The sequence below is a fragment of the Schistocerca piceifrons genome, chromosome 7 (genome assembly GCF_021461385.2).
Source record: "Schistocerca piceifrons isolate TAMUIC-IGC-003096 chromosome 7, iqSchPice1.1, whole genome shotgun sequence".
In the NCBI taxonomy this organism is placed as follows: domain Eukaryota; kingdom Metazoa; phylum Arthropoda; class Insecta; order Orthoptera; family Acrididae; genus Schistocerca; species Schistocerca piceifrons.
Window position 1 is genome coordinate 25,060,867 of NC_060144.1, and position 18,275 is coordinate 25,079,141.

The 18,275-nt window shown below is 42.7% G+C and overlaps 1 protein-coding gene across 1 annotated transcript in view; it reads left to right on the top strand.

Annotated features, from left to right (window-relative positions):
* The window catches only part of LOC124805402 (dipeptidase 1-like), a 224,904-nt gene that overhangs the window by 179,925 nt on the left and 26,704 nt on the right, over nt 1-18,275 (top strand). The window contains exons 7-8 of the mRNA XM_047265964.1: nt 5,333-5,417; nt 17,443-17,518. Coding sequence (XP_047121920.1) covers nt 5,333-5,417; nt 17,443-17,518 — 161 coding nt within the window. The remainder of the gene's footprint in view (nt 1-5,332; nt 5,418-17,442; nt 17,519-18,275) is intronic.

The following is an 18,275-nucleotide window of genomic DNA, read 5'->3' on the forward strand; positions in this document are numbered from 1 at the left end:
TAAATCCGTTGTGGGCAGACGTGTATACAGGATATGGCCGAAGGGCTATGATAGGCTACTACGTCTGCGTCTCAAAGCACCTGACCGCAAGCTTTAAATAGGCGTAAAGAGTCAATCTTCTATTCAGTCCAGGGTAACAGGAGTAATTTGAAATGAATAAGACCATTTTTACTCATTGTCAAAGTATGGATCCCTGAGGTCGAATGTTGAAACTGAAATTAGAGAGAAGCTATTTCCTAATGCTGTTAGGGTAATCTTGATTTACCTTACCATCCATTTTTATTTACGTGTTCTGTGATTCTTGTTTTATTCTTCCTGTCTTATCTCCAATTGAGTAATAGACTACTTCACTGAGAATCAACACGCAATGAACAAACAAAAACTGCTAAAGATTGCTGTGGTACGACTCTACATACTAGCTGATTTTTTTTTTTCCAGTGGGGGAGCGAAAGCGCAAGCTCGTCTAGAACTCATTGGCCTGAATCACATTTTTTCGATAGGCTCGTGCAAGTATTGCGAACGCATACAGCTGCACGTTAATACTATTGCTGCAACATTGCAACAACACTAGACATGAAGTTCAGCTGCCAGTGCCGGACACCGGTATAAGGCGTTACCTTTCTGTGGTGACTAAGCGACGTCGTCTTTACTCACGCCCTACTCACTTCAGCCTACTTCCTTCACACTGACGACTGAGCAATAGCGCCACACTGTCTCTAATCAACGCGTTGTCGACAGGATTCAAGCCTATCTCCTTTTAATAGCAGTGCGCCACATTCGTGCTGTAATGCCATATTTTAATACACTAAATAGCCAAAGAAACTGGCACACCTCCCTAAAATCGTGTACGGCCCCGCGAGTACGCAGGACTGACGCAAAAGATGTGGCATGCTCTAACGTCCACAGTAGTGCTGGAGGAAACTGATACAAAGAATCCTGAAGGGCTATCCATAAATCCGTGTCACGGACTGTGAGGCTGGTCCCGGCGGAGGTTCGAGTCCTCCCTCGGGCATGGGTGTGTGTGTTTCTCCTTAGGATAATTTAGGTTAAGTAGTGTGTAAGCTGAGGGACTGATGACCTTAGCAGTTAAGTCCTATAAGATTTCACGCACATTTGAACATAAATCCGTAAGAATACGAGGGGGCTGTGATCTCATCCGAACAGCACGTTGCAAGGCATCGCAGATGTGCTAAATAATGTTCGTTTCTGGGATGTTTTGTGGCCAGCGGAACTATTTAAACTCAGAAGAGTATTCCTGGAGCCACTCTGCAGTAATTCTCGACGTTCGAGGCCTCGCATTGTCCTGCTGGAATTGCCCAGTTCTGTCGGAATGCACAATGGACATGAATGGATGCAGGTGATCTAGAGGTCACATATCACTGCAACTGGCACGCCCCACACCATTACAGACTATCCACCAGCTTGAACAGTCCCCTGCTGACATGCAGGGTCAAATTGATTCATACCCGTACACTTCCATCCACTCGATACAATTCGAAATGAGACTCATCCGACCAGGCAACAAGTTTCCACTCATCAGCAGTCCAGTGTCGGTGTTGACGGGCCCAGGATAGGCGTAAAGCTTTGTGTTGCGGAGTCATCAAGGGTCCACGAGTGGGCCTTCGGTTCCGAAAGCCCATATCGATGATGTTCCGTTGAATCTTTCTCTCGCTGATACTTGTTTATAGCCGGGCATTGAAATCTACAACAATTTTCGGAGGGTTGCACTTCTGTCACGTTGATCGATTCTCTTAACTTGCCGTTGTTCCCGTTCTTGTAGGATCTTTTTCCGGTCGCAACAATATCGGAGATTTGATGTTTTATCGGATTATTGATAACCACGGTACACTTGTGAAATGGTCGTATGGGAAAATCCCCACTACATCGCTACCTCGGAGATGCTGCGTCGAATCGCACATGCGCCGACTATAACACCACATTCAGACTCACTTAAATCTTGATAACCTGCCATTGTATCAGCAGCAACCCATGTAACAATTCCGTCAGACACTTGTTTTCTTACATAGGCGTTGCCGACCACAGCGCCGTATTCTGTCTGTTTACGTATCTCTGTATATGAATACGCATGCCTATACAAGTTTCTTTGACGCTTCGGTGTAAATAACATTTTGAATGTTAATTAATACATTTATTTCTAGTTATTTAGCTTCGTCATATGGCGCTCATTGACTGTTTAGAGTGAGCAGCCATATTCTTTTAGGTGACGAACACCTCTCTTTTGAATTCCTGTGTATATACTAGAAGATCGTTCAAGAGACGAATCATAATTCACATATGTTCTGATTAAACTCTAGCGGGGATCTTAGATTTTCATCTTCCACAAGAATCGACGTGATCGCACGTTCTGTGAAGATTATTTTCACTTGTAAATGCAAAATTTATTGTTGTCAGTGTTCGATTGGGATTGAAAGTTCATTGTGACACAACTTCGATCCAGAGTATTCGAAGGCACAGAATATGATAGAATCAATTCAGTACGCTCTACGGCCTAATATACAGCTTCTCTTCTGCCGAACAGCTTCTTATGTTCGTACGTACAGCTTTCTTTGCTGGATCGCAAAAGACAAGAAGTGAAGTTCAAATCCCATCTACACACTGTTTCAACTCATCGACTGGATAACGAGTAAAGGAGTCGTAGTAGTGCTTGTGCCGCATCGAACCGCAGAGCAGAAGTATTGAATGCGTTATAATAGTTGGGCGCGAGTGGGCCCCAGACAGTAGATGACAATCGCGAGTCATAGTCTTCCCAAATCTAGTTGTAAAGTTCCCCAAGAGACATTAGATTACTGATTCAAAGAGTGCGACTAATGGAGATGGATTTTATATTACTTAATGTAATACAAGTAGCAATTACAAGTGACTGTTCTTTTCTTATGTACATGGTGGACAAAATAAAAGTGGCCCAAAGAATACTTCATGTACCTTATGATAGGCAACACAACTTACATCGTCAGCATTCCAGTTGCCTGCCAGAAGTTGCGTTATGTACAGGGTGTTTCAAAAATGACCGGTATATTTGAAACGGCAATAAAAACTAAACGAGCAGCGATAGAAATACACCGTTTGTTGCAATATGCTTGGGACAACAGTACATTTTCAGGCGGACAAACTTTCGAAATTACAGTAGTTACAATTTTCAACAACAGATGGCGCTGCAAGTGATGTGAAAGATATAGAAGACAACGCAGTCTGTGGGTGCGCCATTCTGTACGTCGTCTTTCTGCTGTAAGCATGTGCTGTTCACAACGTGCAAGTGTGCTGTGGACAACATGGTTTATTCCTTAGAACAGAGGATTTTTCTGGTGTTGGAATTCCACCGCCCAGAACACAGTGTTGTTGCAACAAGACGAAGTTTTCAACGGAGGTTTAATGTAACCAAAGGACAGAAAAGCGATACAATAAAGGATCTGTTTGCAAAATTTCAACGGACTGGGAACGTGCTGGAAAGGTAGGGCGACCGCGTACGGCAACCACAGAGGGCAACGCGCAGCTAGTGCAGCAGGTGATCCAGCAGCGGCCTCGGGTTTCCGTTCGCCGTGTTGCAGCTGCGGTCCAAATGACGCCAACGTCCACGTATCGTCTCGTGCGCCAGAGTTTACACCTCTATCCATACAAAATTCAAACGCGGCAACCCCTCAGCGCCGCTACCATTGCTGCACGAGAGACATTCGCTAACGATATAGTGCACAGGATTGATGACGGCGATATGCATGTGGGCAGCATTTGGTTTACTGACGAAGCTTATTTTTACCTGGACGGCTTCGTCAATAAACAGAACTGGCGCATGTGGGGAACCGAAAAGCCCCATGTTGCAGTCCCATCGTCCCTGCATCCTCAAAAAGTACTGGTCTGGGCCGCCATTTCTTCCAAAGGAATCATTGGCCCATTTTTCAGATCCGGAACGATTACTGCATCACGCTATCTGGACATTCTTCGTGAATTTGTGGCGGTACAAACTGCCTTAGACGACACTGCGAACACCTCGTGGTTTATGCAAGATGGTGCCCGGCCACATCGCACGGCCGACGTCTTTAATTTCCTGAATGAATATTTCGATGATCGTGTGATTGCTTTGGGCTATCCGAAACATACAGGAGGCGGCGTGGATTGGCCTCCCTATTCGCCAGACATGAACCCCTGTGACTTCTTTCTGTGGGGACACTTGAAAGACCAGGTGTACCGCCAGAATCCAGAAACAATTGAACTGCTGAAGCAGTACATCTCATCTGCATGTGAAGCCATTCCGCCAGACACGTTGTCAAAGGTTTCGGGTAATTTCATTCAGAGACTACGCCATATTATTGCTACGCATGGTGGATATGTGGAAAATATCGTACTATAGAGTTTCCCAGACCGCAGCGCCATCTGTTATTGACAATTGTAACTACTGTAATTTCGAAAGTGTCTGCCTGAAAATGTACTGTTGTCCCAAGCATATTGCAACAAACGGTGTATTTCTATCGCTGCTCGTTTAGTTTTTATTACCGTTTCAAATACAACGGTCATTTTTGAAACACCCTGTATTTTCCTGGACAACTTTATTTGCTAAACATAATTGTATTAGTATTGGCTTAAGTAGGTAGCCATCAATATTTATACGTCTGTGACACACTTTTGGTAATTAGATACATCTTTACTCCTACTGAAAACAAGCATATACACCTCTTGCAAGACCTGTACGAGCAATGTGTACACCGGCTCTCCAGTGGGAATACTGATGTTCAAAAATGGTTCAAATGGCTCTGAGCACTATGGGACTTAACATCTATGGTCATCAGTCCCCTAGAACTTAGAACTACTTAAACCTAACTAACCTAAGGACATCACACAACACCCAGTCATCACGAGGCAGGAATACTGATGTATCTGGTTACTAAAAGTGCGTTAGTGATGTATAACATTAATACTGATATTTGCCTCTTTCAGCCAATATTAAGGCAAGTGCATTTGATAAATCGGAAATTAATACTATAAAACGACTTTTTCTCCATTACCGTAAGATAGTCAATATAGGAAGAAACTAGTTAATTTCGAAAGCCATTGATACTATATATAAGTGTCTTTCGTTAAACGTGTTACACTTATGGAATACCACCTTGCAAAAATATTTCATAACTGGGGTAACTTGGACTTTCATAGAACACTGTTAGCATGAGGTCTGACGACCTTCTTCACATGTATTTCGCCCGGCGCTCGATCCACCGACGTGTCATGGATACAGTTTAACAAATGTGGTACAATTTCTCATTAGTAACAGTTTTGACTACGACATTCAATGACTTAAGTCTTTTCAGTTGTGCTCTGTTTCCAGGCAGCCAACGGAGGAATCGTGATGGTTGCCTTCTACCCACATTTCGTCAGCTGCAGCGAATCTGCATCGCTCCAGGATGTTGCAGGTAAGGCTGTTAATTGGCCACTGTCTAGTCGACAAGTTATTTCTTTATCCTTCTAAGTATACGTCACTTGCCTTGAGTGAAGTGCAACACAGTGAACGTATACTTAAGTCGAACACTCAACTCACGCAGCATAAATTTTACTCCAGATTTACCGTAATGACGAGATAATAATGATACAGTCTCTTGTAACGTCATTACTTTATTACTGACGTTCGAAAGTTAGCTTTATAGAGTAACTTCTGACGTACTCGGCATTGGCCATGTACCCATTTTACCTATGTTCAATTAGAAACTAAGACTAAAACTGAAATGCGTTTTAATGTAATATAGAAAAAATTTCATTTATCTGTATTCACCTTTGAAATTATGACGCAATCGTACAAAGAAATATGAATAATGTACAAGTGTATAAGTACAGTATGCAAATCAGGAAAAATAGTTTCTGCGCGCTGGGCGCAGTAGTTTCGTGTGTCTATAATGCTATTTTGTATACGTCTCTATGGTAACGCCTCTTCATAGTTCTATAGACGGCTAATAGTTTCATCCGCAGCTGTTTACGGTTCTCAATTAAAAACTGTCAAAAAAGGTGCCAGGTGTCTGTGATTTCCTTACGTTAACTCGACTGTAAGAGTATCTCAGTAGGAATGAATAAATGTATTAAAATTTCATGCATGACGAGCCATTTTTTCACGCTTCTCAGTGTTTATGGCGTCATATCTCTTGAATTATGACATGTTGAATGGAATAAACAATCTAATGAGTACACAATAGGAATTTAGAGTAAATCGAAGGCAGACGAAACTAATGATAAGTTTCAGAAATGAGAATAGCTAGGATTGATGCTCATGAAGTAGATGAAGTTACGGAGGAATTCTATTACCTAGGCAGCAAAATAGCTAATGACGGAAGGAGCAAGCTGGACATCAGAAATAGACTACCCCTGGCAAAAAGGGCATTTGTGGCCAAGAGAAATCTACTAGTATCAAATTTAGGCCTTAATTTGAGGAAGAAATTTCTGGGAATATATGTCTGGAAAAATAGCGTTCTATGGTAGTGAAACATGGACTGTGGAAGAAAACGGAACAGAAGAGAATCGAAGCATTTGAGATGTGGTGCTACAGGCGAGAATTGAAAATTATTGGACTGATAAGAAAAGGAATGCGGAGATTCTGCGCAGAATCGGAGAGGAAAGGAATATATGGAAAACACTGATAACGATATGGGAGATAGGACATCTGTTAAGACATCAGGGAATCACATCCATGGTACTAGAGTGAGCTGTAGAGGGCAAAAACTGTAGAGGAAGACTACTCTGAGATGAAAAAGTTGTCACAGGAGAGAAATTCGTGGCTGGTCGCATCAAATCAGAAGACAGATCTCCTTAACTATGCGTGGTACAATGACATAATTTTGTAGATGCATTTAGCGGCATATGTGAATACTTTTTACGGAAGTTCTTGCGGATAGAGTTAGTTGCGCAGAGGGTAATAAATTTAAACGTCCCGATTGACGCGGCAGTTTTCATGTTTCTCCTGAAATATGATATGCGTGTGCTTCTTACCCCGACAGCGATTGTTGACTGAAAGTAAAGGACGTGTGTACCAAGTTTGGTTGAAATCGGTCCACTGGTTTAGGAGGAGAAGTGGAACAGAGACAAACACATATTTCTTAACTGATAGTTACACTGGGTAACCGAAAACGTATTACCTTCCAATTTTGAGTTGATAATCTCCTATTTTACAGTATGCTTACGAAAATGTTGTTTCCTTCAGTGCTTTGGAACTAAAGTACTGTGAGATGACAAAAGTCAGGCGATAGCAATTGTACCGGGTAATCAAAAAGTCAGTATAAATTTGAAAACTTAATAAACCCTGGAATAATGCAGATAGAGAGGTACAAATTGCCACACATGCTTGGAATGACATGGGGTTTTATTAGAACAAAAAAAAAGTTCACAAAATGTCCGACAGATGGCGCTGGACAGCAAAACGTCAGTAACTGTTTACCGTGACGGGTGAGAGGTACGCCGATATGTTACAGAATCGCATCATCCCCAGCCTGGCTGATAAACACCTGCTGGAACGTGCGATGTTTATGCAGGATGGCGCTCCACCCCATATTGCTAGACGCGTGAAAGATCTCTTGCGCGCGTCGTTTGGTGATGATCGTGTGCTCAGCCGCCACTTTCGTCATGCTTGGCCTCCCAGGGCCCCAGACCTCAGTCCGTGCGATTATTGGCTTTGGGGTTACCTGAAGTCGCAAGTGTATCGTGATCGACCGACATCTTTAGGGATGCTGAAGGACAACATACGACGCCAATGCCTCACCATAACTCTGGACATGCTTTAAAGTGCTGTTCACAACATTATTCCTCGACTACAGCTATTGTTGAGGAATGATGGTGGACATATTGAGCATTTCCTGTAAAGAACATCATCTTTGTTTTGTCTTGCTTTGTTATGCCAATTATTGCTATTCTGATCAGATGAAGCGCCATCTGTTGGACATTTTTGAACTTTTGTATTTTTTTATTTTTTTTTGTTTTTTTTGTTTTTGTTTTAATAAAACTCCGTGTCATTCCAAGCGTGTGTGTCAATTTGTACCTCTCTATCTACATTATTCCGTGATTTATTCAATTTTCAAATTTATACTGAATTTTTGATTACCCGGTATATACCAGTATATAGATGGTGGTAGTACTGCGTGCACAAGGTGTAAAAGGGCACTGCAGTGGCGGAGCTGTCACCTGTACTCAGGTGGCTGGTATGAAAAGGTTTCCGAGGTCATTATGACCGTACAACTGAAATTAACAGAATTTGAACGCGAAATTGTACTTGCCGTTGGACGTATGGGGCATTCCATTTCGGAAATAGTTAGGGAATTCAATATCCCGAGAGCCACAGTTGGAATGAGTATATCTAGAATAGCAAATTTCGGGCAATACGTCTCACCATGGACAGCGGTTTGGCCGACGGCATTCACATAACGAACGAGAGCAGCGGCATTTGTGCAGAGTTGCCAGGACCAACAGACAAGCAACACTGCGTGAAGTAACGACCGCAAGCAATGTGGGACGTACGACTAACGTATGCGTTAGGACAGTTTGGCGAAATTTGGCGCTAATTGCTATGGCAGCAGACGACCGACGAGAGTACCAATGATAACAGCACATCACCTGCAGAGCCTCTCCTAGGCTAGTGACCACCTCGGTTCGGACCTAAACGACTGGAAAACCGTGGCCTATTCAGATGAGTTCATATCTCAGATGGTGAGAGCTGATTACAGAGTTTGAGTGTTGGCGCAGACCCCACGAAGCCATGAACGCATGTTGTCAACAAGGCACTGTGGTATCTGGTGGTTGCCTTATGGTGTGGGCTGTGTTAACATGCATCATCGACTGTAAATGGTTATGTTCGGCTACTTGGAGACCACCGGCAGCCATTCATGGACTTCTTGTTCCCGTAAAACCATGGGATTCTAGTGGGGGACAATACGTCATGTCACAGGGCCACAACTGTTCGCGACTGATTTGACGAACATTCTGGACAAGTGAGCCAGTGCTCTGCTCAACCAGATCGCCTAACATCAAAATCTATGGGACAGAATCTAAAGGTCGGCTGGTACACAAAATTCTGAACTGGCAACACTTTCGCGAATATGGACGGCAGCATAGCTCAATATCCCTGCTGGGGATTTTCAAAAACTTGTTGAGTCCGTACCACTTCGAGGTGCCGCACTACGCAGGGAAACGGAGGTCCGACACGACATTAGGAGATGTCCCACAGCTTTTGTCAGCTCACTATAGTTAGAGATAGCTTAAGGTGCAAAGTGTTGTGGGTTGGTAGGAGAGCCAACACCGTTACTAGAGGAAGCCGAAAGGCACGCGTTTTAGCTCACGCAGGCTGGCGTGAGGTCTGGAACAGGTCAAGGAAATTAGACTTTAGAAAAACGGACGTAGCTGGTGGAATACTTAACTTTAATCCATTAATTATGAGCGTCGCTCTTGACTGTACATGACTCAGTATCAATAGTAACTGGTAATGGCGCCTTGCTAGGTCGTAGCAAATGACGTAGCTGAAGGCTATGCTAACTATCGTCTCGGCAAATGAGAGCGTATTTTGCCAGTGAACCATCGCTAGCAAAGTCGGTTGTACAACTGGGGCGAGTGCTAGGAAGTCTCTCTAGACCTGCCGTGCGGCGGCGCTCGGTCTGCAATCACTGATAGTGGCGACACGCGGGTCCGACGTATACTAACGGACCGCGGCCGATTTAAAGGCTACCACCTAGCAAGTGTGGTGTCTAGCGGTGACACCACACAAAGTATGTACACTTAGATTCAGCAGTATATTCTTCCTTTTGCTCTTAGCTAATTTCACAAAAGAATATTTTTCTGGATACTACATCCAAAGGATGTACTGTATTAGGATTATCTGTAACGGAGATCCATAGCCATAGGAACCATGAGTCGAATGTATATATTGTATAATTAATGGAGAAATCTCTGGTTCAGAAAACGGCATGTCTGAGTAGTAGTCTTCAAATCGGTATTCAGTCCGATTGTCCTTTGTCACTGACGTGAGCCAATCCGTGTGTTTCTGGCGCTCTATCACAGGGACCAGGGTTTTATACATACAGTTCTTTTTACATTGTAGCTAATTACTAGTAATTATAATATTATAAACTGTAATAATAATAGTAACAATACTAACAACAATAATATTTACAGTTCAAGATAGTGTATACTGGCTGTATAAGTGAGATATTATGTAATAGCGAGGTCTGAAAGAAAGAAATATATATATAGGCTGCATCATCTGTGGACTGCGGAAATGATAAAAGTTCAGTCATTTTTAATGAGATAACCGTTGCGTACACAAACAAAGACAGATATTAATGTTGGTTTAGAAGAGAGGTCATAAGCTGTTTTTTTTTTTTTTTTTTTTGCAGGTAAAATTATTCATTTCTCTGATATACTGAGGTAAAACATTACAAAATCGTGTTCCTGCTGCTGAAAATGACTTAGAGTATGTGGCTGTGGCATGGAGTACGATAGTAAGAATTTTTTTTTTCTGATGCGTTGTCCACAAAAGAGCACATGGACGATAGTCGTCCACCAATAAACTTCTCTAACCTTGAGGAATCGAGCTTCCACGTATAAAACAAGTTCGTATGTCTGATTACTCTACAAATGAGTTAAGATGGTAAATATACGATTATGCGTGCAAGCGAGAAAAAGTTGAAATTATGGTTGAAGTTTGTTGAAAGTCGCTAAGAGCTCCCATTATGAAACACTGGATGAACATAATCTGGATAATTTACGCTCCATTTTAAGCAGCAGTTAGTTTTTCACGCATATAAGTGTTTACGACCTCATACGTCTTGAAACATGCGTCATGCAGTGATACAATTGTGCAGTTACTTTCTATCACTTATGTTGCGAATAGAGTCGGTAGTAAAGAAGTTGGAAATTGCCTTACGCCGATGTCTGACTGCATAAAGAGCAAAAAGGTAGTAATCTATAACTTTACCCCTCCATAATTTGTGGAGGGTGTCAGAAAGAAAAAGTTTTGCAAGGGTTTGGAATTATGTTTAAAGTCTATTGCGAGTCATTAAGTACTCCCATCCTCAAATACCGGGTGAATATACTCGAGGTATTATCCGCTGTCACTTATGTTGCTTCAAGAGAAACACAAGTTCTAACGGTAATCTTATCTTATTGTGTTCAACTTTTAATTAAAGTTACACCCCTTAATGAATGGATTATTAGAAAACTGAAAAATTTAAATTGTCTCTGGAAGCCATTAAATGGTCATCTTGCAACTGATACCGGGTTCTCGAGATAGGTTTGGAAATTCAGTATTTTAAGGACTATAAGACCCACTTTTTTTCGGAAAACTGCTTCCAAAATTCAGGTGCGTCTTATACTCCAAATTAATGTAAGTCCAGTGTTTTATTTAAAATCACTCCAGTATTTATAAAAGGCCATACATTCGATGCCGCGAGGATCCTATCTCCATTTCGCAACATAGGATTCAACTGACAGTAGCAGTGCACCGATGCGACGAGCATGAGTTGCGGAGATTCACAAGCTTGCCAATACTGTCTCCCTCCCCTCCCACCATCACGAACGTAGAACACTGTCTAGCCTTTGGTGCGTCACTGCAGTCCGCGGTGCCAGTGAACTTGAATGTGATTTGTATTATTGGTAACAGTACTATATTTTAGTTAGCTAGTTTCGTATTGAAAAAAATTAAAGGTGTTCATATACGGGCTACAAAATGAAAGTAATAGCGTATGCAGAACATGGAAACAGAGCAACTAGCGTCATTTCAGCTTCCACCAGCAGAAAAAAAAACGTTTTTGACTGGCGGGCTAGCAAGAAAGAAATGGAAAAGAGGAAGACTAAATGTGCAAATAGAGAACTGAATGCAAAATGGCCAAAACCAGAAGATGACATACTGACATGGATTCAAGGCTACTGCGAAAAGACATTGGAACTAATACAAAAGTGATTCAAATACACGCTCGTAAGCTAGCGCTGTTGTGGAACTTAACAGACTTTAAGTTTATAACTGATTGGTGCTACAGGTTTATGAAGTTTCATGGACTTAGCATGCGAACCAGAAACAAAATGTCTCAGAAAATGCCGCAAAAATATGAAGAGAAACTATTATCTTTCCACTGCTTCACTATTCAACATTGAAAGAATTATGTCAGATAGTGAATATGGATGAAACTCCTCTGACATTTGCCGGCAGGGGTGGCCGAGCGGTTCTAGGCGCTACAGTCTGGAACCACGCGACCGCTACGGTCGCAGGTTCTAATCCTACCTTGGGCCTGGATGTGTGTGATGTCCTTAGGTTAGTTCGGTTTAAGTACTTCAAAGTTCTAGGGGACTGATGACCTCAAAAGTTAAGTCCCATAGTGCTCAGAGCCATTTCAGCCTCCTCTGACATTTTATGCGCCTAGTAACAGAGCTATTGCCATGAAAGGTGCTAAAACTGTAACAATAAAAACGATTGGACATGAATGAATGCACTACACTGATATCCTTTCGTGTTGTGCAGACGGTACTAAACTCAATCCGACGATCATTTTCAAGGGCAAAACAATGCCAAAATCTTCTGAAACATGGCCAGACGATGTTGTTTATGTACATGACAGGGGTTGTGTGGATGAGACTGGCATTCAATTATGGATTAACAGAAAGTGGGAGAGAAGGAAAGGAGCTTTATTGAAGTTTTTCTTGTGCTAGATCAGTTTTGTAATCATTTGAAAAATTCTGTGACAGAAAAATTGAGACGGGGAAATACAGAGCTTACTGTTCTTATGGGAAGACTTACTTCACAATAGCAACCTCTTGATACGTCTATAAATAAACCGTTTAAAGTGTATATGAGAGAGAAATGGAACAAATGGATGATGGATGAAACCTAACATGAATTCGCGCCGAAGGGAGCTTTAAAACGACCTGCAGTCAAACAAGTGTGTCAGTGAATAAAACAGTCGTGATTTAGAGTGACAGAAGACGTTATTGTCAAATATTTCAAGAAGTGCTGGATTTGTAACACTGTCGATGGCAGCGAGGACTATATTACATACGAAGAGGACAACGATGACGACGAAGAGGAAGAAGAAAAAGACGAAAATTCTGATGACGAATTTCAGAGATTTTAAAGGTCTGTTCGACTTCAGTATAGTAATAATAATGGCAAAAATTTATTTAAAAAAACTGCTTGAAAGGTAATGTGCATTTTACGGTTCGTAGCGTATTATAGTCCGCAAAATAAGGAAAGTGAGGGAGAAATAGGAGAAATCCCTTACTTCCTCTGAGTGCAAATGCTTGCAGTGTGGATATGTGCCGCGCGGGATTAGCCGAGCGGTGTAGGGCGCTGCAGTCATGTACTTTGCGGCTGGTCCCGGCGGAGGTTCGAGTCCTCCCTCGGCCATGGGTGTGTGTGTTTGTCCTTAGGATAGTTTAGGTTAAGCAGTGTGTAAGCTTAGGGACTGATGATCCTAGCAGTTTGGTCGCATAAGATTTCACACACATTTGAACATTTTTTTAAGGTTAGGTGTAGCAAGTGCGTAGGACGGTGGCAATGCGTAATATTCAAGGATAACTATTTCACCCTACAGCAGAGTTTGTGCTGTTCTGAAATTTCTCGAGAAATTCAAACAGTGTGTCGTCTGGGCCTCGAACACTAAACCTTGTTCATCGCTTGCAGTGTTCTTACCAACTGAGCAGTCCATTGCAACTCACCCTCACATCTTTAATCCCACCAACACCTCTCTGCTACTTTCCAAGCTTCACAGAACCTCAGCTGAATACCTTTCGGGACCAGAAACACCCAGTTCGTGACTATAGTTTTTCTCCACTACATCCTTTGTTCCAGGTGTGCTAGTCCCGAAAGTTATAGAGGAGATATTTTGTGAACTTTTGAAAGTAGGAAAGAGGAAATGTGAGGTCATCCACACGAATACTAAAAGCAGTCCGCTAAACTACGTTTACACTGTACATCAATCAAATTTAAACGCCTTAAATTCAAATAAATACCTACGAACTACAATTACGAACAATTTAAATTAGAAAGAACACTTAGGAAATGTTGTGGGCAAAGCAAACCAAAGACTGTTTTATGGGCAGAACTCTTAGAAAATGTAACAGATCTACTGAAGAAACTGCCTACACTACGCTTGTCCGTCCTCTTTTGGAGTAATACGCACAATGTGGGATCCTTACCAGATGAGATTAATGGAGTACTTCGAGAAAGTTCAAATACGAGCAGCACGTTTTGTATTATCGCGAAATAGGGAAGGAGTGTCACGGACATAACACGGAATTTGGAGTGGACACCAAAACAAAGGCGTTTTGCATTGCGGCGGAATCTTCTCACGAAATTGCGATCACCAATTTTCTCCTCTGAATGTGAAAATATTTTGTTGACGCCGACATACACAGGGAGAAACACTCTTCATAATAAAAATAAGGAAAATCAGAGCTCGCCCGGAAAGATATAGTTTCTTGTTTTTTCCCGCGCGCTGTTCGGGAGCGGAATAAAAGAGAGTTATTGTGAAGGTGGTTTGATGTAATCTCTGCCAGGCGCTTAAGTGTGATTTGCAGAGTATCCATATAGATGTAGATGTAGATCGTGAATTGTGTTTGGATAGCTCAGTCGGCAGGAACATTACCAGCGAAATTCAAGGTTCCGCGTTCGATCACATATTCAGTTTCGAAACATGTATGATGGGTGGCAAGCAACAATAGGTAATGTAGGACGACGTACGTTAGTCCTGGCAAGACGACAATTACGAAGAGTATGGTCAAATAAGGTCAGCGACCCCTTCGTAGCAATTGTTGTCTCCGGAAGTTGAAGAGAATTTCTTTTACTTTTATTTATTTGCTATCTTCTCTCTGGTTTACAAACTGTAAACAAAAGTAAACAGTACAACTGCTGATGCAATCAGATAAACGAGAACCAGCAGTATGTGTGATGCAGTACTAGAACAAGAGACTATGGTTTGGTAAAACAAATATTACAGTAATTACATTACTTGCAACACGATTAAATTGTAGTAATAAAACTGATTATCTTACAGATGTCTCAGATAAATCTACGTATAAATAATAGCTATCGTTTCAATTGGTTATGAGCCCGCAGTATATTTGTTTTACCAAACCATAGTCTCTTGTTCTAGTATTGCATCACACATACTGATAGTTCTCAGATGCGCTACCTGTCATTATACACCACATATGTTCCTGCAGTATGGCACTAATTGGAGCACAGAATGCATTACAAGATTCGTCACCACAACATCGATGAGGACGACGGTTCAATCCCGCGTCCGGCCATCCTGATTTAGGTTTTCCGTGATTTCCCTAAATCGCTCCAGCCAAATGCCGGGATGGTTCCTTTGAAAGGGCACGGCCGACTTCCTTCCTCATCCTTCCCTAATCCGATGAGACCGATGATCTTGCTGTCTGGTCTCCTTCCTAAAACAACCCAACCCCCCCCCCCCCCCCCCCCAACAACATCGATGATGGTGTTAAGTGCTTCCCTGCAGGCAACTATTTCCTCTGAAAACAGATCGTGAGCGGCAAACATCCATTCGGGAATTAATTACATATAAGTGTCCCGCTTATTAATTACGCCATATTAACATGTCCGCTGATGTTGACGATAATAGGCATTTTATTTTTAATTTTCTTTTTTATAAAATATAGTGCTACATCACGTTTGGAAAACAGAAAGACCGTCAGCAATAAACTACCACAGAACTTGAACTTCATTATTTTACGAGGACAATTCAATAAGTAATGCAACACATTTTTTTTCTGAAACAGGGGCTGTTTTATTCAGCATTGAAATACACCAGGTTATTCCCCAATCTTTTAGCTACACAACACTATTTTTCAACGTAATCTCCATTCAATGCTACGGCCTTACGCCACCTTGAAATGAGGGCCTGTATGTCTGCACGGTACCATTCCACTGGTCAATGTCGGAGCCAACGTCGTACTGCATCAATAACTTCTTCATCATCCGCGTAGTGCCTCCCACGGATTGCGTCCTTCATTGGGCCAAACATATGGAAATCCGACGGTGCGAGATCGGGGCTGTAGGGTGCATGAGGAAGAACAGTCCACTGAAGTTTTGTGAGCTCCTCTCGGGTGCGCAGACTTGTGTGAGGTCTTGCGTTGTCATGAAGAAGGAAAAGTTCGTTCAGATTTTTGTGCCTACGAACACGCTGAAGTCGTTTCTTCAATTTCTGAAGAGTAGCACAATACACTTCAGAGTTGATCGTTTGACCATGGGGAAGGACATCGAACAGAATAACCCCTTCAGCGTCCCAGAAGACTGTAACCATGACTTTACCGGCTGAGGGTATGGCTTTAAACTTTTTCTTGGTAGGGGAGTGGGTGTGGCGCCACTCCATTGATAGCCGTTTTGTTTCAGGTTCGAAGTGGTGAACCCATGTTTCATCGCCTGTAACAATCTTTGACAAGAAATTGTCACCCTCAGCCACAAGACGAGCAAGCAATTCCGCACAGATGGTTCTCCTTTGCTCTTTATGGTGTTCGGTTAGACAACGAGGGACCCAGCGGGAACAAACCTTTGAATATCCCAACTGGTGAACAATTGTGACAGCACTACCAACAGAGATGTCAAGTTGAGCACTGAGTTGTTTGATGGTGATCCGTCGATCATCTCGAACGAGTGTGTTCGCACGCTCCGCCATTGCAGGAGTCACAGCTGTGCACGGCCGGCCCGCACGCGGGAGATCAGTCAGTCTTGCTTGACCTTGCGGCGATGATGACATACGCTTTGCCCAACGACTCACCGTGCTTTTGTCCACTGCCAGATCACCGTAGACATTCTGCAAGCGCCTATGAATATCTGAGATGCCCTGGTTTTCCGCCAAAAGAAACTCGATCACTGCCCGTTGCTTGCAACGCACATTCGTTACAGACGCCATTTTAACAGCTCCGTACAGCGCTGCCACCTGTTGGAAGTGAATGAAACTATACGAGACGAAGCGGGAATGTTTGAAAATATTCCACAAGAAATTTCCGGTTTTTTCAACCAAAATTGGCCGAGAAAAAAATGTGTTGCATTACTTATTGAACTGCCCTCGTACATAAGCAGGCTTTCAGTTCGTAGGCTGCGCCTCTTACAATTGTCTCTCCGGAGCTTGCAGCCAACCTGAAAACAGTGCTCCTTCAGCGATCTGAATATTAATTTCGTAACAATTTTCTTCACATGGTCGTATTCTGTGGTATTATTTACAGTGCAGACATCACGGTGCTGTATTACTATAAAAGTCTCATGTGCCATTGTCTAATAAAAATAAATGTAATAAGCATATGTATTTATTCGCTAAGGAACAAATTGTTGGGCAAGTGAATAATTTCCTTTTTCATTTATTGAGGACTAACTTGCTGTCTTTTTACAAGCAGTTTGTCCGACTTACGGTAGCGCTACAGAATTCGTCACAATTTGTTTTATACCTGTCGTGTCCACAGCGCACATCGAGCACATTCGGTCGGTGGCGGGGATCGACCACGTGGGCCTCGGAGCTGGCTACGATGGAATCAACATGTGAGTTCACGCTTCTTCAAAACCAAGTTACTTCCAGTTGTACCAATACTTAAGATTATAAATCGAGGAATCACATTACAGCTAATTGCGCAATGACTTACTAGTGGGTTATAATGCTATTTATTGTTCACTATCTGACAACAAATATGAAACATTCACAAGGGTAGGAGGAAACTAGATGTCACTTCACGGGCTGAGAGACGGTGTGTGCCGCTATTTCAGTGGCTACGGAGTCGAGTCTAATTTAGAAAGAACTTGGCAGCAAGAGCCCACTTATTACTGTGACGTTGCACCCCCTCTGTCCTGGATGCATGCACTTATGCGGTTGGGGATGGGATCATACAGCCATTGCACTCTCCCCAGATGCAAGCTGACCAACGACATTTGTAGCTGGTCGTTGATATTCTGTATTTTGGTAGTAGCAGTGGTCGTGTGACTAGGGCCTCCCGTCGGGTGGATCGTTCGCCGGGTGCAAGTCTATCGATTTGATGCCATCTCGGTGACTTGCGCGTCGATAGGAATTATATGATGATGATTACGACAACGCAATACCCAGTCCCTGAGCGGAGAAAATCTCCGACTCAGCCGGGAATCGAACCCGGGCACATGGGATTGACATTCTTTCGCGCTGACTACTCAGATACCGGGAGCGGACTTTATTCTCGTACTGTGCTGGAGTTGACGTCCGAACTGCTCTCACACCTGTTCTGTCGGGTTCACGCAGACACACGTGTGTACAAGCACTATGTCACTGAAA